General features: G+C 44.9%; 2 protein-coding genes across 2 annotated transcripts; both read left to right on the top strand.

The window, feature by feature from the left end:
- The first annotated feature begins 16,309 nt into the window (after window positions 1-16,309).
- Window positions 16,310-20,914, top strand: F12 (coagulation factor XII (Hageman factor)). The gene is made up of 14 exons (XM_006884398.1): window positions 16,310-16,366; window positions 16,723-16,786; window positions 17,302-17,401; window positions 17,544-17,617; window positions 17,881-17,991; window positions 18,154-18,285; window positions 18,424-18,528; window positions 18,639-18,804; window positions 18,913-19,129; window positions 19,255-19,475; window positions 19,597-19,733; window positions 19,812-19,961; window positions 20,509-20,657; window positions 20,747-20,914. The coding sequence occupies exons 1-14, from the start codon at window positions 16,310-16,312 to the stop codon at window positions 20,912-20,914; spliced, it is 1,851 nt and encodes a 616-aa protein (XP_006884460.1).
- Window positions 20,915-26,002: 5,088 nt separating this feature from the next.
- Window positions 26,003-26,422, top strand: PFN3 (profilin 3). Its single transcript, XM_006884397.1, has one exon. The coding sequence runs from the start codon at window positions 26,004-26,006 to the stop codon at window positions 26,415-26,417; it is 414 nt and encodes a 137-aa protein (XP_006884459.1). The 5' UTR covers window position 26,003; the 3' UTR covers window positions 26,418-26,422.
- Window positions 26,423-27,230: the final 808 nt, after the last annotated feature.

Genomic DNA, 27,230 nt, shown 5'->3' with positions numbered 1-27,230 from the left:
AAAATAATTTCCACTTTCTATTGGATCATCTTTTTTTTTTTTGAGGGGAAATGGAAACAATTATTGATCTCTTCCAGTTAGTTGGGCAGATAGCTGTCTTCCAAATTTCTTGGCACAGACTAGCAATCATATCTAGTGTTGCATTTGTTTGTTGAAACATGTCAATTGGTAACCTATCAAGTCCTGTGATCTTATTTTTTTAAAATTTTTATTGCATTCATTGTTGCATTGTCTTCATAATGACCTTTTGTATTCTTCCTGGATGATATTCTTGATATCCTCCCACAGCTCATCTAGTCTTCGCTCATTAATGTTCAAGGCCTCAAACCTGTCCTGAGGAGCAATGACGTCAGTCTAGAGACTAAAATGCCCTGATCCAGGCCATTGGAGTCACAGTTACATATTATGCATCAGAGAGCTGGACAGTGACTAAGGGTGACAGAAGAAGAATTAATGCTTTTGAGTTGTGGTGCTGGAATACCATGGACAACCAGGAGAACGAATAGATCTGTCTTGGAGTGCATAAAACCACGTGTTCCCTTGGAGGCAAGAATTTTGAATCTCTGTCTCACATACTTTGGGCGTAAGTCAGGAGGGACCTGTCCCTGGAAGAGAACATCATGCTTGGAAGGGTGGAGGGACAGTATAAGAGAGGAAGATCCTGGATGAGATGCATTGACACAATAACTGGGGTGATGAGATAGGTGTGTAAGAGTCAGTGAAACTGCCTCAGGACAGCGCAGGTTCAGAGCTGTTATACATAGGGTCACTGTGAGTCGCAGGCAACTCAATGGAACATAACAACACTGTAATACATTTCCTTCCTCTCCTTCTCTCTCTCTCCCCAGCCTACCCTGCAATGCATCCCTTTTTCCAGATTGTTATACATATAATGCCTAATCAAATGCTCCTTTCAGATAATTCTTCTCTTCATCTGGTCTATTGCTATATTCATTATCTATCTAATCTTTCCATTCTCTACCCAGCCCCCATGTCATTCCTATAATACAGCAGTTATTCAGTATGTTATGCAGTATTTGTAATTTTGTGGCTGAGATATTTCACTCAACATAAAGTTCTCCAGGCTCTCCATGTTGTATAATATTTTATGAGTTCATTGTTGTTCAATGCTGTGTAATATTCTATTGTGTAAAAATACCATAATTTTTCTATCCATTCATTTGTTGATGGGTAATTGGGTTGCTTCCAACTCTTTCTATTGTGAATATTGCAGCAATAAACATGAGTGTGCATACATCTGTTTGGGTTGTGGCTAGGGTATATTCCCAGTGGTGAAATTGTTAGGTCAAATGGTATTTCTATTTCCAACTTTTTTAGAAAGTGCCAGACCACCTTCCACAGTGGCTGTACCGTTTTACATTCCTACCACCAGTGAATAAGGGTTCCAATCTCTCTATAACCTTGCCAGTATTTGTTGTTTGCTGCCCTGTTGAACTTTACTATTGTTGCTGGGGTGAGATGATATCTCATATTTGTTTTGCCTTGGGTTTTATTTTTGACCAACGCTTTCAGTGTAGTTTGAACTTCTTGCTTTATTATTGGTTCTTGATCATGTGCTATTCTTGAAAACAAAAATCCTCACTGCTGGACTAATAGGCACTGGACCGTCATGATAGATGGAGAAAAGTTTAAAATTGTCAATTAATTAATTCATTTTACTTGGATGTACATTAACATCCATGGTAATAGAAGTAAAAAAAAAAACCCCAAAAGATAAGTTCCCTTGGGAAAATCTATCATGTACCTCTCCAAAGAACTAAAGAGCAATGCCAGTTTGAAGACTAAAACACATCTGATTCAAACTGTTGTATTTTAAATTACTTCCTATGCATCTGAAAGTTGAACAATGTGTAAGGAAGACCAAGGAAGAATTTATCCCTTTAAATTGTGATATTGGAGAAGAGTACCAAGAGAACAGAAAAGTCTGTCTTGGAAGAAGTACAAAAAAGGTGCTCTTAGGGGAGCTCTGGTGGCCTAGTGGCAAGAAGCTGCACTGCAATCCCAGAGGCGCACGGTTCAAATCCACCAGATGCTCTGCCGAGAAAGGAGGAACAATCTCCTCCTGTACCAGTCAGATCCGATTTGACGGTGTACACACACACACACACACACAAAATGATTTATATAATGCATTTAGAAACCAGAGCAAAGCAAAGGGAAGATATAAAGAAATTAAGGTGCTGAATAGAAGATTTCAAAGGACAGTTCAGGAAGACAGAGCAGAGTATTATAATGAAATGTGCAAGGAGCTGGTGGAGTCAGAAAATTAAAAGGGCATAACTAACTTTGCATTTCTTAAGTTGAAGGAACTAAAGAACCTATTCAAGCCATGAGTTGCAATACTTAAGGAAGCTATCGGCAGAATATTGAGTGATTGAGAAAGCATTAAAAGGAGATGGAAGGAGTAAACAGAGTCACTGTACGAAAAAGAATTGGTTGACACAGAAGAACTTCATGAAACAATATACATGTATGATCAAGACAATGGTGATGAAGGAAGAATTGCAGTCTACCCTGAAGGGCTTAGCAAAAAATAAAGCCCCAGAAATTGATGGAATACCAATTGACATATTTCAACAAATAGATGCTGCCCTAGACATGCTTACCAGGTTATGCCAAGAAACCTGGCCAACTGACTGGAAGAGATCCGTATTTATTCCCATTTAAAAAAAAAAAAAAAGGCGACCCGACGACAGAGTGTGAAAATTATTGAACAACATCACTAATATCACATGCAAACAAAATCCTGCTGAAGATTATCCAAAAACAACTAGAACAGTACATCAACAGAGAACCACCAGAAATACAGGCTGGGTTTAGAGCACTAGAGACATTATCACCAATGTCAGATGGATCTTGACAGAGAGTAAAGAGTATCAAAGGAATGTCTGTGTTTCATTGACTATGCAAAGCCATTTGACTGTGTGGATCACAGTGTATTGTGGCTAACCTTGAATAGAAAGCGATGCTACCAAGCTGAAGGTGGGTGACTTAATCCGCAACCCTCAGGCCTGTCTTTCATTGTTTTTGTTCAAACATTCCACTAGGTCATATAGCCCTGGTGTGTCCACTTGCTGTACACTGGTAACTTGTGGTTGCTGTGAGGCTGGACACGGTGACACTGATGTGTCAAATGCTTTAATGGTTGGTTAGCCATGGTGGACAGTGTTTGGTGGAGCTCCCCGATTAAAACAAGCTTGGAAGCAGGAGTGGCATCCACTTCCGTAATAGCTTGCCTCCAGAAAACCTATGAACCTGGGAAGAGGATAAAAGACACACAACGTGTTGAGGACTTTCCTTCATAGGGTCACCTGAGACTTGATGGCACTTAACAAGTTAACAACAACAACCTTGAATAGAATGGGAATCCCAGAGCACTTGATTGTGTTCATGCGAAACCTGTACTCAGACCGGGAAGCAGTCCTCAGAACAGAGCAAGGAAACACTGCAGGGTTCAAAAATCAGGAAAAGATTACATCAGGGATGTGTCCTGTCTCTATATTATTTCAATCTATATGCAGAACAGATCATCTGGGAGGCTGGGCTTTATGAGGAGGTGGCATCAGGATTGGAGGAAGACTCATCAACAACCTACATTATGCAGATGACACAAACTTGATTGCTGAAACTGAGAAGGACCTGAAGCTCTTGCTGCAGAAGGTCAAGGACTGTTGTCTTCAATATGGATTGAAGCTCAACATCAGGAAAACCAAGATTCTCACAATTGGGCCAATGGCAGCATCATGATAAATAGAGAAGAGTTTGAAGTTGTTAACAATTACAGTTTGCTTGACCCCACCCCCCACCCCAGTCAACACTTTTGGCACCAGCAGTCAGGAAATCAAAAGACAAATTGCACTGGGAAAATCCACTGTCAAAGACCTCTCCAGAATATTGAGGGACAAGGATATCAGTCCAGAGACTAAGGTGTGCCTGATTCAGGCCATGGTCATCATAATTGCTTGCTTTGCATCTAAGAGCTACATAATGATGAAGGATGACAGAAGAAGAATTGATGCCTTTGAGCTGTGGTGCTGGAGTCTTAAACATACCATGGACTGCCAAGAAAACAAATAGATCTGCCTTGGAGAGGCCGAAACCAAGTTTCTCCCTGAAGGCAAGGACTTTGAAGTCCCATCTTACATACTTTGGGCACGTGACCAGGAGGGACCTGTCCCTGTGGAAGGACATCATGCTTGGAAGGGCAGAGGGACAGTGAAGGAGAGGAAGACCCCAGATGAGATGGATTGATACAGTAACTGGGGCAATGGGGGTTGATGTTTTGGAATTAGTGAGACTGGCTCAGGACAGGGCAGGCTTCAGAGCTATTGTTCATAGATAGGGTCGCTATGAGTCGCAGGTGACTCAACGGCACATAACAACAACAACAACATATAATTCTATGTCTTGTCATGGATATTTTAACTTTCACCTGTCCATATCTGTTTATCCTGCCTGAAGAGAACTGGGTGGAAGATTAAACTTGAGGTGTGAGGGAGAGCTCTTGGTTGCAAGCCACAGAAAACGACTCACGCTATTTAAACAACAAAAGAAAAAGGCCCTTGAGGAATTGCAGCATTGTAAAAAAATCAAAGGCCATGTGGAGACAGCTATACCTAACCTTTACCAACTTCACAAAGGGGAACGGTCCCTATCAATGGCATGAACCAATTCTCATGGAATCAGAAAAGTCCCCCATGCTTCTGTACCTTTTTTACTCATCTTAACATCAATCTTACTGTTTTACTGAATCCAAAATCCAATGTAATAGCTCATAGATCACACAGAACCACAGTGGCAAAACAAAAAGCATATAGTAGCCAAATTCAGGTTACAAATTCAATTCATTCAGATTAGTAACTGAAAATAGTCAGTCAGAACAGCTTCCAAAGTGTGCTTGCAGGTGCCTCAGCCTTGAGCCTCATGACTTTAGGCCAATGTTACAAAGTTCTCAGTCCTGTCAATATTGGCTCTCCCCCACCCCCACCACAGTTGTTCAAAGAACTTGGGCAAAAGCTCTTAGCTTAGCGCTGGTTCTGTCAGGTAGCAGGTAACAGTCTCAAGGTAGCTCCATCTCATGTTCTCTGGTTTGGCCATGCTTGCAATTGTCATAGATACAGCTGGAGCAGGATACAATGGGTTTGAAAGATGTGATACATTCTCTTCCTTCGTCTTTGCTGATGAGAACAATCTAGATCTGCTGCTGGAGCTGCTCAATTTATTGGTGAAACTAACCAATCCCCTTATGGACAGGCTAATACACCCTATAAAGCCACCTTCTGGCTTTTCTAGCCATTAACTTTTATATTTTTAATACTTTTAAAAATTAATTTTAATTAAAGTTTAAAGAGACTTTGGATTTCCTTTCATTCATTGTTGCACTTTTCTCCCTGCTCACCCCTCCCTGCCCCAATATGCTCTTCTCTTTGAAAAGTAAAAGAAAAATTCTTTCATTGTTATACAATCCCTCTCCCCAACTCCACTCCACTATGCTACCTTCATTCTGGACTCCTGCCATGACAATAATACCTAATCATAGATCCCTTTTACACAGTTCTCTCCCTTGTCTGTTTCAATACAGTATACATTATGTATCTTCTCTTTCTTATATTTCCCTCAACTCTGATGTCAGTCCCATTTTACAACAGTGGCACTAAGCAATATTTGTCCATTTGTGACTGAGATATTACACTCAGCCCAATGTCCTCCACAGTCACCCATTTTGAATAATATTTCATGAGTTCCTTGCTTTTCAATGCAGTGTAGTATTCCATTTTGTGAATATACCACAATTTTTCAATCCATTCATTTGTTGATAGGCACTTAGGTTGTTTCCAGCTCTTTGCTATTGTGAACAAAACAACAATAAACAAGAGTGTGCATATATCTGCTTGGGTGGTAGTTATGGTTTCTTTAGGGTATATTCCCAGTAGTGGAATTGCTGGGTCAAATGGTATTTCTATTTGCAACTTTTTGAGAAAGCACCATACAGCTTTCCATAGTGGTTGCACCATTTTACCCTCCACCAACAGTGAAAAAGTGTTCCAGTTTCTCTGCAATCTCATTTGATATTTGCTGTTCTGTTAAATTTTGCTCTTCTCACTGGAGTGAGATGATATCTCATAGTTGTTTTGATTTGCATCTCTCTTAGAGCTAGGGATTTTGAAATTTTTTTTTTTTTATTTTGAAATTTTCTTCATGTGCTTGTTGGCCATCTGAATGTCTTCTTTGGTAAAGTGTTCATGTCCTGTGCCCATTTTTCAATTGGATTGCTTTACCTTTATCTTGTTGTGGCGCTCGAGTATTTAATAAATTCCAGATATAAATCCCTTGTCTGACATGTCATTGCCAAATATTTTCCCCCCCAATCTGTGGCTTCCCTTTTTACCCTGTTGGAGAAGTTTTTGGATGTGCATACGGATTTGATTCTTAAAAGGTCCCATTCATCTATTTTATCCTTTCCTGGTTAGAGATTTTCCAGGATGCTTGGAAGACTGTTTATGTTGTGGATTAGGACTTCTAGAGTTCTTCCAAGCTTTTCTTTAATGAAGTTTATAGTCCTTGGTTTTAGTACTAGGTCTATGATCCACCTTGAGTTGGTTTTTGTGTATGGAGTGAGGTGTGGCTCTTGCTTTAGTCTTCTGCAGATAGTTTTCCAATTTTGCCAACATCATTTGTTAAAAAGGCTGTCATTTCCCCACATAACTGATTTCATCTCCTTGTCAAGAATAATTTGGCCATAGGCAGAAGGGCTGATTTCTGGATTCTCAATTCTATTCCATTGATTTATGTGTCTCTCATTGTACTAGTACTATGCTGTCTTGACCGCCACAGCAGTGCAGTGGGATTTGAAATCAGGGAGTGAGATGCCTCCTACCTTGTTTCTCTTTTTAATAAGTGTTTTGTTTATTCGGGGTCTCTTTCCATTCCAAATTAAATTGGAGATTGACTTTTCCATCTTGTTGAAGAATGGAATTGTTATTTGTATTGGGATTGCATTGAATATTAAATTGCCTTTGGCAATATTGTCATTGTCATAATATTGAGTCTTCCTATCCATGAGCAAGGGATAGTCTTCCACTTCTCCAGGCCTCTTTTTGTTTCTTGTAATAATGTTTTGTAATTTTCCTTGAATAGATCCTTTGTGCTTCTGGTTAGGTTTACTCCTAAGTATTTAATCTTGTGATTAGCTATTGTGAAGTGTATTATTTTTCTTAGCTTCAGTTCTGTATTCTCTTTGTCATATCTTAACATTAAATCAACAGAAACCTTAATCATTTATACAATATATCTTAAGATTAGTATATGGAAGAAACAGCAATATTCATTAAGTTAAATCAACAAAAACTTTAACACATAAATCTCTCAAAGAATTAACAGTTTAAACTTCATAATGTATCTCATTCATATAGATATATGGCCTCAAGACAAAAGCAATTTAACTTTTCTCTCTGTTTTACTCACAGCAAAAACAGTCATTTTAACTACACTCCCCAAGACCCTGGCTTCTTACAAAATCCCACATTTCCACGAGTCTGGAGCCATTGTGTTGAATCCCACTTCTGACACCAACTGTAAAAAAAGCAAAGGCCACATAGGGTTGGCCAAATTTGACCTTTGCCAATTTCACAATGGGGAACTGTCCCCATCAACAGTATTAATGACATGAAACCAATTCCCATTAGGTCAGACCTGTTTTCCATGCTCCCATACCTCTTTCTACCCTTCTCAACACCAATTTTACTGCTTTACTGGATCCAAAATCCAATGTGACAGCTCGCAGACCACACAGAACCATATTAAGGAAGTCAAATCTTATAGTCCAGGTTAGTAGCAAAATACAGTCAGTATTGCTTCTGAAATGTGTTTGCAGGCACCTCAGCCTTGAGTCTCACAGCTTTAGGCCATGTTACAAAGTTCTCAGTCCTGCAAAATATGGCCCTCTACCCTCAGTTGTCCAACAAAGTTGGGCAAAAGTTCTTAGCTCCAGTTCCAATGATGAAGCAGTCCCTGAATCACATTTCATGTCGGGTCTCTAGTCTCTGCTGTGGCCACTGTGGCTGTTGATCCTAAAGAATGAGTTGCATTCTCTTACTTCTTCTTTGCTAGTAGGGATGATTTTTTTTCCTTCCTTCCTTCCTTCCTTCCTTCCTTTCCTTCCTTTCCTTTCTTCTTTTTTTTCCCCCTGCTGCTGGATCCACTAAATTTAATGTCAAGACTAGCCAATCCCTTTGTGGATTGGTGAGACTAGCAAATCTCCTTGTGGATAGGCTAACATGCCCTACTCACATATTCCCACCCATCCACATAACAAAGTCAAATTTAATGGCTAGGGAAGTCATATTGCAAGATAAACTCCGCAACAATCCACTCTGCCTACACTTTTCTTTCCTACCTGCAAGCACCTACTCATTGTGAAGATCTCTTCCAAAAATGTCTTCATTTCACAGGGATAGCTGGGTTTTCAGTAGAGGGAGGAGTCATGTGTGTTAGAGCTGCACTGTAGGTACAAACAAGAATGACAGTCACTTTCCCTTTTAATGAGCTCATCTTGATGTCTCATAGCCTTACTTTCACCATGGCTGTGAGAGCTGTCATCAACCTATTTCCATTGTAAACTTGTTTGAAAGACTGCTACATCTGGAGAATGTTCTGGGGTGCTCTATGCCCTTTGCTCTCCTCTTGATGGGTGTCTGACTCAGAAGCCTTCTACAGCATGCCTCTTTCAAAGCAAAATTAATAAATTACTATATTGGTCTTTGACAGAGATCATGGGGTTAGGTAGGGCAAGGTTTCAATCTATTGTATATAGGGTTGCTATGAGTCATAGTCAATACTGTTTTAGTAACAGAATTCTACCTTTCATGCAGGAGACAAGTTTGACACTCAGTCAATGCACCTCAAGCTCAGCTACTTCCTATGTGTCTTGCATATTTTGCATGTTTTGTTTATTTGTTTTGTAGAGTGGACTTGAGGGGAGAGATTGTATAACAATGAAAGAATTTTTCTTTTACTTTTTCAAAGAGAAGAATGAACTGGAGGGGAGAGAGAAAAGTGCAACAATGAATGGAAATGAAAAATCTCTGCAAATTTTCATTAAAATTAATAGTAATAATAATAAATTAAAATAAAAAATTTCAAAAAGGAAAAAGGAAAGTTCATTCTACAGAATAAATTTTAAACAAATTAAAAAAAGAATCATTGCAAATATTTTATTTTTTTACTTTACTGAAAGCTAACAAAAAATATTAGTTTTTCACTCCATCATTGATGCACATTTTGTTTTATAACATTAGCTAAAATTGACTAGTGTAGTTAATAAATTACAATGTCTGATCAACTCCTTGTATGCTGCCTTTCCCTTCACCAACTTATCTGTTAATTTTCACTCTCTCCCTTCCTTCTCATCCATGGTGACCACTCAAGAATGTTGTTGTAGTTGTTAGGTGCCATAGAGTCAAGTATGACTCATAGCGATCTTATGAATAAAAGATCTGAAACTAGTCCTGTCATGCTCCATCCTCACACTTCCTGACACACAAGAGGCCATTGCAGCAGTCACCTTGTCAATCCTCCCGGTTGAGGGTCTTCCTCTTCTTTGCTGAGCCTCCACCAACACCATGTCCCTCTCCTCAAATAGCACCTCCTAGCAATATGTCCAAAGTATGTGAGGTGAAGCCTCATAATTCTTTCCTCCAAAGAGCACTCTGGCTGCACCCTCTCCAAGACATAGCTATTTGTTTTCTTGGCTGTCCAAGGCATGATCAGTGCTTTTCTCCAATACCACAGCTCAAAGGCATCACTTTTTTCCCTGTCATCTTTATTTATTGTCCAGATCTCAGATGCATAGCTTGTAATCGGAAAGACCATGGCCTGAATCAGATACACCTTAATCCTCAAACTGACATCACTACCCTTCAATAATTTGGAAAGGTCCCTAACTGCAGATTTTCCCAGTGCAGTGTGTCTCCTTACTTCCTGAACTTGTGCCAAGGGTGTTAATTGTGGATCCAAGCAAGATGAAGCTATTGACAGCCTCAAGAATGATTCCATGTATAAATCTTTCTTTAACATTTTATGATATTTAATATTTAAATATTAAGCTATTTAATAGTCCTTTATATCTTGCGTATTGATGTGACACTAAACAGGTTTCAGCAGAGCCTCCAGACTAAGAAAACCTAGAAGGAAAGGCTTGAAAATCTATTTCTGAAAAACCAGTAAAAAACCTTATGGATACCAACAGCCTGTTTCTGTCATTCATGAGGTCGCCCTGAGTTGGGATTTACTCAGTGACAGCTGACAGCAGCAACGTGCCTGCCTTCACCTCACCTCCTATTCATCATGACTCTTTTAATGGGAAATAAAAGAACCTTATTCAAATTGATTTAAACAGAAAAGGAATTTATTTCCTTATGTAGCTGAGGATTCAGGCTTTTGGGAGAGAGGATTGTAGCAGTGCTTGTCATTTTAGAGTCAGGTTTCAAAGTCATCAAGAACCAATGTACCTATGTTGTTGTTGTTTGGTGCCGTCAAGTCAAGTATGACTCATAGAGACCCTATAAACAAAAGGTCTGAACCCTATTTTATCTTGTACCATTCTCACACTTCCTGACACACAAGAGCCCATTGTGGCAGTCACCATGTCAGTCCACGTGGTTGAGAGTCTTCCTCTTCTTCGCTGACCCTCCACCCTTCCCAACATCATGTCCTTCTCCAAGGAATAGTCCCTCCTAGCAACATATCCACAGTACGTGAAGCAAAGCCTCATCATTCTTGCTTCCAAGGAGCACTCGGGCTGCAGCCTCTCCAAGACATATTTATTTGTTCATTTTCTTGGCCATCCATGAGTTGTTCAGCTCTTTTATCCAACACCACAGTGCAAAGGCATCAATTCTTCTATCATCTCTATTTATTGTTCAGCTCTCAGCTGCATAGCAAGTGATTGGAAAGACTATAGCCTGAATCAGATACACCTCAGTCTTCAAACTGACATCATTACTCCTCGATAATTTGGAGAAGTCCCTAGCTGCAGATTTCCCCCAGTGCAATGCATCTTCTTATTTCTTGACTGTTGGTATTAAGGGTATTAATTGTGGATCCAAGTAAGATGAAGTTGTTGACAATTTCAACCTCTTCTCTATCATGATGTTGCCTAATGGTCCAGTGGTAAGAATATTTGTTTTCTTGACATTGAGATGCAATCCAAATTGAAGGCTGCATTCCTTGGTCTTCTGCAACAAGTGCTTTCAAATCCTCCTCACTTTCAGCAAGTAAGGTGGTGTCATCGGCATAACAATGTATTGATGAGTCTCCTTCCAATCCTGATGCCACACTCCTCTTTACAGAGTCCAGCTTCTAGAATAATTTGCTCAGCATACAGACTAAATAGGTATGGAGAGAGGATACAACTCTGAGGCACTCCCTTCTCAATTGTAAACCATGCAGAGTTCCTCCGCTCTGTTCACACAACTGCCTCCCGGTCAAGGTGTAGGTTTCACATGAACATCATTAAACAGTCTGGTATTTTCATTCTTCTCAATGTCAGCCACAACTTGTTATGACCCACATAGTCAAATGCCTTTGCATAGTCAATAAAGCCCAACTAGACATTCTTCTGATATTCTTTACTTCCAGCCAGGATCCATCTGACATCAGCAGTGATATCCCTGGTGCCACAGCCTCTTCTAAATCCTGTTTGAACCTCTGGAAGTTCCCTATCTGTGTACGATTTTAGCCATTTTTAAAATGATCTTCAGCAGTATTTTGTTTGCTTGTGATATTAATGATATTGTTTGATAGTTTCCACTTTTGGTTGGATCACTTTTCTTGGTTACCAGGTACTTTGAAGCAAACCACTTTTAAACTTCCAGCTTCAAATAGCAATAATCAATCATTATGTCTCATGATTTCTGGAGTCAAGAATTTAGGAGTAGCTTAGATGAGTGGTTCTGGCCACTCCCTCATGATGTGGCAGGCAAGGTGTTATTTAGAGCTGCAGAATCCATGTCCAAGGTGGCTCATTCAGCAGTTGTCAAGTTGGTACTAGCAACGGGCAGGAGATGTTCCTTTCTCTCCATGTGGACCTTTCTATAGGGCTGCTTGGCTATTCTTACAGCATGGCAGCTGGCTTTCCTGAGTGAACAATCCAAGAACCAAGGCAGAACTTGGAATGTCTTTTATGATCTGGGATTGGTACTCAAATACCATCACCCCATTAAGTTGTATTGGTCACACAGAACAGCTCTGACTCACCATGAGAGGAGATGGCATAAAGTAATGGATACCAGGAGGTGAAGGTCAATGAGATCATACTGGCAGCTGCCAGCGGCTGAATCCCTCTCTCCTTTTCTCTTTTTTCTTTGTGTGGGCTTCATTGCTAGGGGAGAGGGCCCTTTCTAAATTATGACAAAGGTGATCACCAGCATCTCAAGGCCCACATGCTTCATGCTTAGTAAACTCTTTGCAAAGAAAGTAGCTTTTTCTATAAATTCTGGCAAAAGTCTCAAGGCAGCCTTTGATTGGCCTAACTTGTGCTTACATGCTTGTTTGTGAACCAATTACTATCATTATCTGATTGGCCAAAACAAAGCCACAGCCACAGAATTTAGAGTAGAGTTGGCAACAGGAGAGGTTCATGGAGCAAGGGAGAGAGAGTGCAACATCAATTACATAATATCCTCCCAAATAGATGTTTGTAATGATATAATGTAGGAAGCTCTGTAATATTCACCCATGATCTGATAAATAGTTGTAAAAAGATAATAATGATGGAATGCAATGTTCCTTGATTCCATCACAGCCTTGATTTGACGTAAGGGAAATTTCCCTAGGGTATGAAATGTAACACTTTTTATCTCACAAGAGATAAAAGGGGAAGAAAGCAAGCCGGAAGTTGGATTTCAGTATCACCAAGAAGTAGCTGCCTCCAATGGAGTGTGTTCTTTTGGTCTCAGGTCCCTCACTAGGAAGGGTATGGACACTGGACATCTCTTAGGAACACTGGGCCTACAGAAGCTGATGGAAACAAGGACCTTCCTTAAGATCTGGCAGAAAGAAAAGCTTTCTCTAGAATTGAAACCTTGAAAATGGTCTTCTAGCTCTCTGATGTGTAAGTGACTGTTTGGTAAAAGCCATACCCTTACGGTATCTGCTATAGCAGCACTAGATAACTAAGAGAGTGATTCCCAAAGGAAAAATCAGGGTATCATCAATGAACAGGGGCAATGGTGTATACTAGGCAGGAAAAAACAACACACATCCAACTCATCTTTTCCTCTGTGTTCCAGACACACGTTTTATCCCTTAGTTTAGTACTTCAAATCCACCGCTGGTCTGCAGGAGAAAGATGGGCAATCTCCTCTGGTCTGATTTACTGCCTATGAAAACCCACTGGCTCTAAAACTACTCAACCAATATGAGTTGGTTCTGATGACTCCATGGTACACAAAACAACAATTTAGTACTTAAATATTTTTTCTTTTCTTGTGGAAGACAGAATTCTAAAATGGCCTGCAAGATCTCTACCCTTGATTGCACACACACTTTCTCCCAGATATTCAATTAAACAATAATTTAGGTGCTTCTTATGAAGATACTTTGACAATATAACTTAAGGTCCTAACTCAGTTGACTATTAATAAAGAGATTTCTTAGAAGTGAGGATGTTGAGACTTCATCTCGCAGGAAGGACCAGTCCCTGGGGAAGGATATCATACTTGGTAAAATGGTCTTTGCAATTACTTGCTATGCATCAGAGAATCAGTGACTAAGGATGACAGAAGAAGAATTGATGCCTTTTACTCATGGTGTGGGAGAAGAGTACTGAACATACATACCATGGACTGCCAGGAAAACAAACAGATCTATCTTAGAGAGGGTGAAACCAAGTTTCTCCTTGGAGGCTGGGATTTTGAAGCTCCCTCTCACTTTGGGCACGTGGCCAGGAGAGACAAGTCCTTGGAGAAGGACATCATACTTGGAAGGGTGGAGGGACAGTGCAAGAGAAGAAGACCCTGGATGAGATGGATTGACACAGTAACTGCAGTATGTGTGCTGGAGCCAGTGAGACTGGCTCAAGATAGAGCAGGCTTGAATCTCAGGCAACTCGACGACACATAACAACAAGAACAACAAAGTAGTTGTTGCTGTTGTTCATTGTCCTTGAGTCATAACAGATTCATAGCTGACCCAGCAGTCGGTTTTTAGAGGCTGTAAATCACAATGGAGTAGAGTGCTCGTCTTTCTCTTGCAGGTAAGTTGGTGGATTCAAACAACCTGCCTTTGAGTTGGCAGTGCAAATCCTTACTACTGGGCCATCAGAGCTCCATTGGTAAAGTAGACAATGAGTGAAAAAGTGAAAGACCCTCCTTCCCTCAAGGAAATGGATTGAGACTGTACCTGCAACAATGAGCTCAAACACAGCAATGATTGTAAAGATTGCACAGGAACAGGAAATATTTAAATCTGTTGTATACAGGCTTGCTATGTGTCAGAACCAACTTGACATTACCCAACAAACCAAAGAGATTGTCCTTGGTGGGCCTGAACCAATCTGGTGAGCCTTTCAACTCAAAAGGTTCTTTCTGGCAAAGGAGACTCAGTGTGATGGAAAATCTCTTATTGCTGACTTTGAAGATGGAGTGCACCACATACAGAGAAATGCAAGCACCCTTTATGAACTTACAGGCGCTCCCCAATGACAACCAGCAAGGAATAGGGACCTCAGCCACAAGGAAATAAATTCTTTCAACAATCTGAATAAGCTTAGAGGTGGATTTTCCAGAATCTCAGAAAAACTCAGCGTTGCCTGCAGCCTTGTGATACGCTGAGCAGTGAAGCCAGTTGCATGGTGCCTCACTTTTGACCTTCAGATCTGTGAACTAATAAATGGGTATTGTTTTAAGCTGTTAAGCTTATGGAAGTAGTAGAAAACTAACACACTTCAAGTAGGCACCAAGATCCCTTGTTATATGCTATCTAGTCAGAACCTATTCACAGCCGACACTTCAGTGAGCTTTCACAAGCTGTACTCTATCACATGGCATCAGAATTGGAGACTCATCAATAACCTTCTTTATGCAGATAACACAAGTTTGTTTGTTGAAAGGAAGGAGGACTTGAAGCACTTGTTGCAGAAGGTTAAATACTGCAGCCTTCAATATGGATTGCATTTCAACATCAAGAAAACAAAAATCCTCAACACTGGACCAATATACATCATGAAGGATGAAGAAAGGATTGAGACTGTCAATGATTTAATCTTATTTGGATCCACAGTCAATAAACTTGGTATCAGTAGTCAGGAGATTAAGAGACTGGGAAAGTTTGTAGTCAAGAACCTCTCCAATTATTGAGGAGCAATGATGTCAGTTTGAGGACTAAGATGCGCTTGATTAAGGCCATGGTCTTTTTAGTCAGTTGCTATGCATCTGAAAGCTGGATAGTGAATAAGGATGATAGAAGAAGAATTGATGTTTTTGAACTATGGTGTTGGAGAAGAATGCTGAAGACTGCCAAAAGAATAAACAGATGTCTGAATGACAGACATATGATATGAGATGGTGTAGCCAAAGTAATCCTTGGAGGCAAAGATGTTGAAGCTTTATCTCACATACTTTGGGCATATTGCTAGGAGAGGTTATTCCTTGGAAAGGGACATCATGCTTGGGAAGGTGGAGGGAGAGCAAAAGAGAAGACTTTTGGCCAAGTGGGTTGACACCTTGACTGTGGCAATGTGCTTGAGTGTGTCAGAGATTGTGAGGATGGCATGGGATAAGACAGTGTTCTGATCTGTGTCTATAGAGTCGCTGTGAGTTGTATTCAATTAGATGGTAACTAACAATAATCAGACTGAAGATTACCCATCTTTCTCCTGTGGAGCATCTGGTGGATTTGAACCATGAGCCTTTTGTTTCACAGTTAAGCTCCTTACCACCAGGCTACCAGATCTCCTTTTAAGATCCCTAATAAAGAGCTTCTCCTTGATCTCAACTCTCTCACCTCTTACAGGACCCAGAACACAACTGTAATCTCTTCCTTCCAGTTTCTCTATCAGAGAGAAGGGAGAACCCAGCTCTTTGCTCTTCTGCCCCCACCCAGGAAATCTCACCTCCCTTTCTCTTGGTGTCCTATCAAGAAAGCTGCTTTATTTGGCTTTCCACAGCCTATTCCCCATGGGCCCAAGAGGGTGACTTGACCTGTGCCCACTTCCCAGGCTGCAGAGACCTTTGACTAACCCTATTGATCTGGACTCCTGATCAGGCGGTTGGACCAACAGGGAGACGCCATGAGGGTTCTGCTACTTTTAGGGTCCCTGCTGGTGAGCCTGGAGCCAGCACTTTTGGTGAGGACTGTGGAAATCAGGAAGATTATGCTAGGATGACCCTGGGGTAGGAGTAGGTCCTTCTTGCCAGCTCTGGTGTTTTCTGGACATGATCTTTTGGCCCAGGCATGCAAAAGTTCAATCCAGCCTGGAAGGCCCTGGCAGAGGAGACAGACAGTCAAAGCCGGTGGAAGTTAGAACACGTCTGAATTTCTGGGGACAGAGAACTCAGAGGAGACAATGCAAAGAGGAAGAAGGGGTCTTAGATCTTGTGGGGGAAATCTGTAGATTTCTGGACCATGAAAGGAATTAGCCAGGAATCAGGGACAACCCAAGACTTTATGGACAATTCACTGTCTTCTTATCACTCCCCGTAGACTCCACCTTGGAAAGGTCCGAAAGGGCACAAGCATGAAGTGGGTGAGCACAAGCATGAAGTGGGTGAGCACGCAGTGGGTAAGTAGCCTGAGGACGCTTGGTGAGGAGGAATACAGAGGGGAGAGGGCTGAGGGCCAGTGTTGGGCCCTTAGGATGAGAGGGGCGTCCTAGACACTCTACTCTTGTCCTTGGAAGTGTCTGGCTGGCACTCCGATCCAAGTGCCTGTTCTACGCCAAGTCTGTGTTCCTGGCTGCCAGGACACAAGGACCCAGGCTGTACGGAATTGCCAGACCAAAGCCTGGCACAGGCAGGTATCTGGAGGTGTGCAGGCTAGAGAGTCTTCATACCTGGGTCTTCGTCCATTTCCCCAGCTTCCTGGCTCTCGGTTTCTTTCACAAATAGAAGGTGGAGCCAGCAGGACATTCCAACTAACAGTCTGACTACAAGACTCAAGGTCTGAAATGCACAAATGACCTTTTCCAGGCCCCATTTCTCTCACGCAGACCCTGCACACGGTGCCTAGGAGCTCTGGGGGTCCGCCTAGGGGAGGTCCTCAGGGCATGTGTTTTTCCTGCAGTTCTCACTGTCACTGGGGAGCCCTGCTATTTCCCCTTCCAGTACCACCGGCAGCTGCACTACAGATGTATCCGCAGTGGCAGGCCCGGGTCTCGGCCCTGGTAAGGAGTTGGAACAGGACCTGGGAGATACAGAGTTTGTCCAGCTTCTGCCCAAAAAATCTTGCTCGGAGTGAGTGGCTCAGTCCTCTAGGCTGAACAGGGAGGGCTCATTTTTTTTTCTACCACTCCCAACTTTGGGCAGGTGTGCTACCACCCCGAACTTTGAGCAGGACCAGCAATGGGCCTACTGCCTCCAGGAGCCTAAGAAAGTGAAAGGTACATACACAGCCCAGGACCCTCTCCTCCCAGCTCATGACTCTCCCCTGCCTCCCTCCACAATAACCTTCAAAAGTCCAGAGGGAGAGCTGGGGGCGGGGGTGAAGGGGTGGGGAGTGGAGGGAAGGGTGTAGGTGAGGATGGTGGTTGGCTTGACTCTATTTTACAGTGGGTAAACTGAGGCTTGGGCACCTGAAGTACCAAGCAGGCAGGCTTGTATGTCACAAGGCTGTCATGTGGCTCTGACTGTGCACCTCTTTCAGATCACTGCAGCAAACGAAGCCCCTGCCAGAAGGGAGGCACCTGTGTGAACACGCCCACCGGCCCACACTGCCTCTGTCCGGAGCACCTCACCGGGAAGCACTGCCAGAGAGGTGGGGGGTGGGGGGAATGCTGAGGGCGCAGCAGGGGGCTGGGGGTGGGGCAAGGGCAGCTGGGCCTAAACCAGAGGCGCCCCTGGATACCTGGACACCATGCTTGGCCCAGACTTGGGGTGATCCCACCTCGTCTGAGACCCTCATCCTCTGTGTTCCCAGAGAAGTGCTTTGAGCCTCAGCTCCTGCGCTTCTTCCATGAGGATGAGACGTGGTACAAACTTGGACCTGAGGGCGTGTACAAGTGCCACTGCAAGGGTCCCCAAGGTCACTGCAAGCCGCTGACCAGCCAGGGTGAGCTCACGGGGCTGGTACTGGCCGGGGAGGAAGGCCCACTGTTAGGACAAAAAGCTAGCAAGAAACCGGTAACGAAGCTAAGGGAGAGGGGCACTTGGCTAGATCTCGACAGACTCAGTTCGCTCTCTCCCTCAGCCTGTCGCACCGATCCGTGCCTCAACGGGGGCCGCTGCCTGCAGGCGGAAGGACGCAGTCTGTGCCACTGCCCCGAGGGCTATGCAGGTCCCATCTGCGATGTGGGTGAGTCAGAAGCAGAATCCCAACCCCACGTGGGGCTTATCGCCAGAAGGAGTACGGGGAGGAGGGCCGGCACACGTGCCCTTGGCGCTATAGGTAACTCCTCTTCTCAGACACTAAGGCCAACTGCTACACTGGCCGTGGGCTCAGGTACCGGGGCGTGGCCGGGACCACCCTCTCGGGCGCATCCTGCCAGTCGTGGGCCGCGGAGGCCACCTACTGGAACGTGTCCGCAGAACAAGAGTTGAGCTGGGGGCTAGGTCGCCACGCTTTCTGCCGGTGAGCGCAATGAGGCATCTCCATTCATCCGGGGATGGGGTGGGGTGCGAGGGGCTCGGAGGCTCCCTGGGCTCCCTGTGCTCCATCCGCCCCATCTTGTGGCCGCAGGAACCCCTTCAATGACATCCGTCCGTGGTGCTTCACCTTAAGCGGGGACCGACTGAGCTGGGAGTATTGTAACCTGACACAGTGTCAGGCTCCAGCTAACGCAGCGCCCCCAATCCCCCGTCCCACCTGGATGTCCCTAGAACGTCAGGATCTGCCCGTGCCCCTGCCTTCGGTCTTTCAAGGTCCTCAGCCTACGACCCAGAGCTCAGGTTGGCGGGTTCGATGGTGGGGGTGGGGAAAGACTCCTGAAGAGGCAGCGAGTGGGATGAGAACAACCGTGGGTCTCCCAGTTCTCAGTTCGGCTCCGCTCGCCTCCCCATACTCTTCCCAGTCTTGCGCAAGGTCCCGGAATCGCAAACTCTGCAGCCCACGGCGGGCACTGTAGATTGCGGGCAGCGGCTGCGGAAACGGCTGTCTTCTCTGACTCGCGTCGTTGGCGGACTCGTGGCGCTGCCTGGCGCGCACCCCTACATCGCCGCGCTGTACTGGGGCAACAACTTCTGCGCAGGCAGCCTCATCGCCTCCTGCTGGGTGCTGACCGCCGCGCACTGCCTGCAGAACCGGCGAGTACCACTTGCGAACAAGCTGAGATTAGTTCCTCTTCTGACCACTTCCCAAGCCCCCCAGCAGGGGTTTCCCCCAGGACAACTGTGGCCACCTCTGAACCGTTCCTCTCCCTCGCAGGCCAGACCCTGAGGAGCTGACGGTGGTGCTGGGTCAGGACCGCCACAACCAGAGCTGTGGGCAGTGCCAGACGCTGGCCGTGCGCGCCTACCAGTTGCACGAGGCCTTCTCGCCCACCAACTATCAAAACGACATAGGTGCGTGGGGCTTCCTCTAGGACAGGGGGAGTAAGCCGGGTCCCTGGCGTCTCCTGACGCTGCTCCCCGCGGGGTTAGCCCTGCTGCGCCTGCAGGAGAGCGCGGACGGCAGCTGTGCGCACCCATCGCCCTACGTCCAGCCCGTGTGTCTGCCGAGCAGCGCCGCACCACCCGCCGAGGCCGAGGCTACGCGCTGCGAAGTGGCCGGCTGGGGCCACCAATTTGAGGGTAGGCAGAACTGTGGGGCGGGAGATTCCGGACAGGATGTAAGTGAAACTCCCAACTTTAGTGCTGTCCAGGGTGCCGTTTGCGCAGATGGCGCTAGTCATGGCAGATGGTGGTTTAAGAGAACGCAGAGAGCCTTCGTCTCTGCAATGTGCTTCTCTGGGATTAAGATTCAGTCCTAGGATTTAAAAATTTCCTCTAGGTGAACCCCAGGGAACGTCTGGCTTTCTCTTGCTTCAGTCCGAAGCAGGGCTGCAAGATTTGGTTAGCTCGCGGGCCTGGTCCAAGATGTTCGCGAATAAAATTCTCCAGGGACTGGCGGCTTTAGAAAGGCAAAGCACCCAGTTCATTTGTTCTGGTGTTTCTTGCGCATTCAAGTCCAGCCCCTCCCTGGGCTCTGTTTCCTTATCTGTAATATAGAGCTGACAGCAACTCCTTCTCTCTCTGGGATTGCTGGGAGGGAGGGAGGACATTAGTGGGTGTGGAAGAGCCGAGCGTAGGCAGCGACTGGAGCCACGCAGGGTGTGAAGAAGGACCTCTCTGCGGGCAGGAGCCGAGGAATACGCCAGATTCCTGCAGGAGGCGCGCATGCCTCTCATCCCGCTGGAGCGCTGCTCCGCCCCCGAAGTGCACGGAGCCGCCCTCGCCTTGGGCATGCTCTGCGCGGGCTACCTGGAGGGAGGCACCGACGCTTGCCAGGTGAGCGGTGGGGAAGGGTTGGCTTTCACCACCTACCCCGCTAGGGGCTGCCCAGGCGATGTTCCCTGAGCTCCGTGTCTCCGACCCAGGGTGACTCTGGAGGTCCGCTGGTGTGTGAGGACCCCGCCATGGAAAACCGGCTCATCCTGCGGGGTGTCATCAGCTGGGGCTCTGGCTGTGGCGACCGCAACAAACCCGGTGTCTACACTGATGTGGCCAACTACCTGGGCTGGATCCAGGAGCACACTATTTCCTGACCGCCTTTTTCCCTTGCTTGGTCCTGTAACCAGAAGATGACACCTCCCCTCTCCTCTCCCGCTGGGTCAGGTGTGAGACATGCACTCTATAATAAAGTGTTTGGAAAATGCTTGAGAGAGGCTAACCTTGGAAAGACCAAGGCAGAAAACCTGTGCAAAAACAGCCCTTCATAGAGTAGGGACTGTGACGTCTCATGTAAGATTTAAATTCATGTTCAGATAACGTTTGCTGAGCCTGCTGTGTGTCAAGCCCTCTCCTTATTGCTCATAAGAAACATGCACATTTTACATTTATAGAGAAGCAGCAGTTCTCTACCTTCGAAATTACCTGTGGAGACTATCTAGATACAAGATCCACTCAGACCAATTAGCAACTCTAAGGATTGGTATTTCTGTATTTTAAAAACTCCTGGGAAATTCCATGTGCAGTTGAGGTTTAGAACCTTTGCTAGAAATGCTTAATGGTAAATCAGTGGTGTAGCCCTGAAGGCTGGAGTCTTGGAATCCACTATCCCCAACCCACATTAGGGAGTTTGGATGGCCTGTGGTTGTTAGGTGCTGTCAAGTCCAGTAACAGATCTGAACCCTGTCCTATCCTGTGCCATCCTCACAATCTCTGACACACTTGAGCCCATTTTTGCAGTCACTGTGTCAATCCACCTGGTTGAGGGTCTTCTTTTCTTTTACTATCCCTCTACCTTCCCAAGTATAATGTCCCTCTCAAAGGAATAACTTCTTCTAGAAATATGTCCAAAGTATGTGAGACGAAGCCTCATCATACTTACCTCCAAAGAGCACTCTGGCTGCACACTCTTCAGGAGATATACTTGTTGTCCTGGCAGGCCATGAGATCTCCAGCCCTCTTCACAACACCAGAGTTCAAAGGCAGCAATTCTTCTTTTGCCATCCTTATTCATTGTCCCGCTCTCAGATGCATAACAAGTGACTGAAAAGACCATACCCTGAATCAAACATACTGTAGTCCTCAAACTGACATCATTGCTTCTCAGTTTGACTGTATGAATTACAGCAAACTGTGGCTAACTCTAAGAAGAATGGGAATGGGGGGGGGGCGGATTGTATACCAAGGAAGGAATTTTTCTTTTACTTTTCAAAGAGAAGAATGGCGAACTGGGGGGGAGGGGTGGGTAGGGAGAAAAGTGCAACAATGAATGAATGGAAATCTAAAATCTCTAAATGTTCATTAAAATAAAAAAAAAATAAATAAATGGGAATCCCAGAACATTTGACTGTGCTCATGTGAAACCTATACTTGGACCAGGAGGCAGTCATCAGAACAGAGCAAGGAAACATTGCATGATTCAAAATTGGGAAGAATGTATGCCAGGGATGTGTCCTATCTCATAACTTTTCTATCTATATGCAGAACAGATCATCCAGGAGGCTGGGCCTATGAGGAGTGTGGTGTCAGGCTTGGAGGAAAACTCATCAACAATCTGTGTTATGCAGATGACACAACCCTGCTTGCTGAAACTGAGGAGGACCTGAAGTAACTTGCTATAGAAGATCAAGGACTGCAGCCTTCAATATAGATTGAAGCTCAACATCAAGAAAACAAAGATTCTCACCATTGGGCCAATTGCAGCATTATGATAGATAGAGAAGAGATTGAGATTGTTAACAGCTTCAGTCTGCTTGGCTCCATAATCAACACTCTTGGTACTTGTTGTTGTTGTTTAATGCTGTCGAGTCATAGACGACTCATAGCGACCCTATGAACGAACAGTCTGAGCACTGTTCGTACATAGAGTTTCCAGAGGCAAGCCATTTTGGAAGTGGATGCCGCTCTTGGTACTAGCAGCCAGGAAATCAGAAGACAAATTGCACTGGGAAAGTCTGCTGTCAGGGACCTCTCCAGAGTACTGGAAAGCAATGACTTCAGTCTGGAGACTAAGGTGTGCCTGATCCAGGTCATAGTCTTTGCAATTACTTGCTATGTATCAGAGAGCTGGACAATGACTATAGATGATAGAAAGAGAATAATAGATGGCTTTGAGCTGTGGTGCTGGAGAAGAATATTGAGTATACCATGGACTGCCAGGAGAACAAACAGGTTTGTCCTAAAGAGGGTGAAACAAGGATTCTGTGGCTTCATCTGACATACTTTGGACATGTTGCAAGGGGGAACTAGTCCTTGGAGAGGGACATCATGTTTGGAAGAGTGGAGGGACAGTGCAGGAGAGGAGTACCCTTAATGAGATGAATTGATTCAGTAACTGGGATAATGAGGGTAAGTGTGTCAAAGACAATAAGGTTGACACAGGATAGAGCAGGTTTCAGGGCTGTTATACATAGATAGAGTCTTTAGCAAGTGACTTGATGACACATAACAACAACACAAACAGTGGTAAACTATTACCCTTTCTCTATAACCAGGAGAAGATAAAATCGATGAATGGGACCTTCTAAGAATCAAATTCCTATGCACATCCAAAAACTTCTCCAACAAGGTAAAAAAAGAAGCCACAGACTGGGAAAAAGTATTTGGTAATGACATGTCAGATAAGGGACTTATATCTAGGATTTATAAAATACTTGAGCACTATAACAAGATAAAGGTAAATAATCCAATTGGAAAATGGGCACAGGATATGAACAGACACTTCACCAAAGAAGACATTCAGATGGCTGACAAGCACATGAAGAAATGTTAAAAATCCCTAGCTCTAAGAGAGATGCAAATCAAAACAACTATAAGATATCATCTCACCTCATAATAGCAAAATTTAACAGAACAGCAAGCAACAAATGCTGGTGAGGTTGTAGAGAAACTGGAACCCTTATTCACTGTTGGTGGGAGTGTAAAATGGTGCAACCACTGTGGAAAATGGGGTCATGCTTTCTCAAAAAGTTGCAAATAGAGATACCATTTGACCCAGCAATTCCACTACTGGAAATATACCCTAAAGAAACCATAACCGACATCCAAGCAGATACATGCACACCCATGTTTATCACGGCTTTGTTCACAATAGCAAGGAGTTGGAAACAACCCAAGAGCCCATCAATAAACAAATGGATAGAGAAGCTGTGGTATATTCACACAATGGAATACTACGCTGCATTGAAAAACAAGGAACTTATGCAATATTATTCAAAATGGGTGACCCTGTAGGACATTATGCTGAGTGAAGTGTCTCAGTCACAAAAGGACAAATACTGCGTGGTACCGCTGTTGTAGAATGGGACTGACATCAGGGTTAGGGTAAGACTGAGAAAAACTGGATAAATTATGTATACTGCATTGAAACAGATGAGGGAGAGAACAATTTAAAAGCAATATATGATAGAGTATTATGGTTATCACAGGAGTACAGAATTAAGGTTGTATAGTGGAGTGTATTTGGGGCAGTGGAGGGGAGTGCGGGGGGATTGTATACCAATGAAAGAATTTTTCTTTTACTTTTCAAAGAGAGGAGTGAGCTGGGGTTGGGGGAGGGATGGGCAGGGAGAAAAGTACAACAATGAATGAGTGGAGATCCAAAATCTCTGTGAATGTTCTTTAAAATTAATAAAAAATATTAAAAAAAGGAATTACCCTATCAACCTAAAGACAGTCGTTTCACAGGAGAAATATGCACAGTCTCCTCCCATGGGATTTACTGGCTCTGAAAACCTGCTGGAAGGTCAACTATGAGTTTGTCCCAACTCCACTGTACACAACCACCATCACCCACATTAGGGCAAGGGGTCTCAAAGTGTGGTCCCTTGCTAATCCCAAAACCCAATCCACTACCATCATGTGGAGCTCTGACTCTAGTGGCCCTTCATCAGTTTCCCTGGGCTATAAATGTTTATGAGAAGAGGATGTCTATCTTTCTGAGAGGAGGATTCAAACTGCTGACCTTGCAGTGAGCAGTGCCAACCCCTTAGCACTAAGCCACCAAGACTTGTGGGCCCTTGTATTTAGAAGTGCAAGTTATTAAGCCACACCTCATCAGGTTGAATCAAGTGATATAGGTGAAAAGAGCTTAGGTATCATCAATTTCACAGCATTGCTGCAGAAGGTCAAGGACTGCAATCTTAAATATGGATTGAAGTTCAACAGCAAGAAAACAAAGATTCTCACCACTGAGCCAATTGGCAGCACCATGATAGATGGAGAAGAGATTGAGATTGTTTGGTTCCACAATCAACATTCTTGGCACCAGCAGTCAGGAAATCAGGAAATGAACTGTATTGGGGAAATCTTCTGTCAGGAACCTCTCCAGAGTACTGAAGAGCAATAATGTCAGTCTGGAGACTATGGTGCACCTGATCCGGGCCATGGTCTTCACGATTACTTGCTTATTCATCAGTGAGCTGGACAATGGCTAAAGATGACGGAAGAAGAATTGATGCCTTTGAGTTGTGGTGTTAGAGAAAAATATTGAAAATACCATGGACTGCTAAGAGGTCAAAAAGTCTGTCCTGGAGGGAGTGAAAGCAAGCTAATCCTTAGAGGCAAGGATTTTGAAGCTGTGTCTCACATACTTAGGTCACATTACCAAGGACAGCATAGGAGTAGGAGACTTTGGATGAGATGGATTGACACAGTAACTGGGGTAACAGGGCCAAGTATGTTAGAGACAGTGAGACTGGCTCAGGATAGGGCAGGGTTCAGAGCTATGTGCATAGGGAGGCTGTAAGTCACAGTTGACTCGATGGCACACAACAATGCTTGATTGGCAGTCTTACAGGAAATGATCGTGTTGCCCAGATCTCAGCATCTCCATTTTTCTTCTTAAATCGATGTGTTCTGGGCTATTTAAGCCGGTCGTTTAAATTGGACTTTTAAGCGATTTCTTATATATGTTAACTGTATGCATCACCCGCTGTATGATGCCAGCGTCTTCTTCATAACCCCACCTGTACTTTCTAGCCTGTTATCTTGGCCTTCACGTCACAACCTCCCCCTATGTCATAGCCTCCTCCAGGTCACAGCGTCGACGTCACAGCGTCCCCCTACGTCACAGCCTCCCTTATGTCACAGCTTCCCCTACGTCACAGTCACAATGCCTCTCGTGTTCCAGACGCTGCGCAGCGGCCCAGTCCTCCGGAACACCAGCAGAGGGTGCGTCCAGCCAGGATGGGGGACTGGAAGGGCTACATCAATGCAGTGCTGCGGGACCAGCGCATCGAGGACGTGGCCATCCTGGGCCACTCGGACAATCGCTGTGTGTGGGCCTCGCGGCCTGGGGGCTTGCTGGCGGCCATCTCACCGCAGGAGGTGGGCGTGCTCACTGGGCCCGACAGGCGCACCTTCCTGCAGAAGGGCCTGACCGTGGCGGGCCGCCGGTGCTGCGTTATCCGCGACCATCTGCTGACCGAGGACGACGGTGTGCTGGACGCACGCACCAAGGACCTGGACGGACGTGCTGTCTGCGTGGGCCACACGCCGCGCTCGCTCGTGGTGCTCCTGGGCCGGCGCGGCGTGCATGGCGGCCTCCTCAACAAGACCGTGCACGAGCTCATCTCGGGGCTGCGCCTGCAGGGCACCTAGCGGGCAGGAATAAACCAACCAGGCCGGGGGCTCATCCTCCCATTCCACGTGGACAGATGCGACGGGAAACCGGTTTAGGGGAGATCCTTGTGGAAGGATAGCTCGCTGAGGTTGTGGTTACCCGTTAGACGCTGCCTACCCTGCAGGACCCCCCTAGACTCTGCCTCTTTCTCCCCGGGTTCCCTTGAGAGAGGCTCCTGGCTGGATTCCAGCTCTCCGTATCTACCAAGAGCCTAGGGGTGCTCCAGCAGAGGAAGAGTCTGGTGGTGTGAATCTTCTCACACTCACTTCCCACAAAACCCCCAGATGTGCACTACAAACAGTGACTGGGACAAGTGACTGTCATTCATCTCTAGAGTACTTATATCCCAGCCAGAGGCAGTGGGTGTGAGAGTGAGGGAATTGAGTTCAGACAGCAGGCAGAGAGAGACCTGAGGTTTAGCTGATTGAGCTGGGGTGGAGGTGTGCAGACAGCCTTGCACTTGCCTTGGCGATGGCTCTAGGCACCTCCAGGAATTTGTGAATCGCCCTTGCTAAAACATAAGCAAGGGAGCTCTGGTGGTCTAGTGGCAAGAAGCTGCACTGCAGTTCCAAAGGCAATCCATTTAAGGCCACCAGCCACTCCACGGGAGAAGAATGGACACTCTCCTCTTGTGCGAGTAACTGCCTTTGAAAACCTGCTGGAAGGTCAACTCTGTGTTGGTTCTGAGTAGAAGGTATACAAGAAGACGTAAACGGGGGGTGGGGGCACTGGAAAGTTTGCAGCATGAAATCCCGAAAGCCAGGCAAGATTTTTGCAGGACGTCTTTGGTG

Source organism: Elephantulus edwardii, unplaced genomic scaffold, assembly GCF_000299155.1.
Source record: "Elephantulus edwardii isolate Elephantulus edwardi_28Jun2011 unplaced genomic scaffold, EleEdw1.0 scaffold00033, whole genome shotgun sequence".
Taxonomy (NCBI): domain Eukaryota; kingdom Metazoa; phylum Chordata; class Mammalia; order Macroscelidea; family Macroscelididae; genus Elephantulus; species Elephantulus edwardii.
The sequence above is the reverse complement of the archived record's forward strand: the minus strand, read 5'-3'. Positions and strand labels throughout refer to the sequence as shown.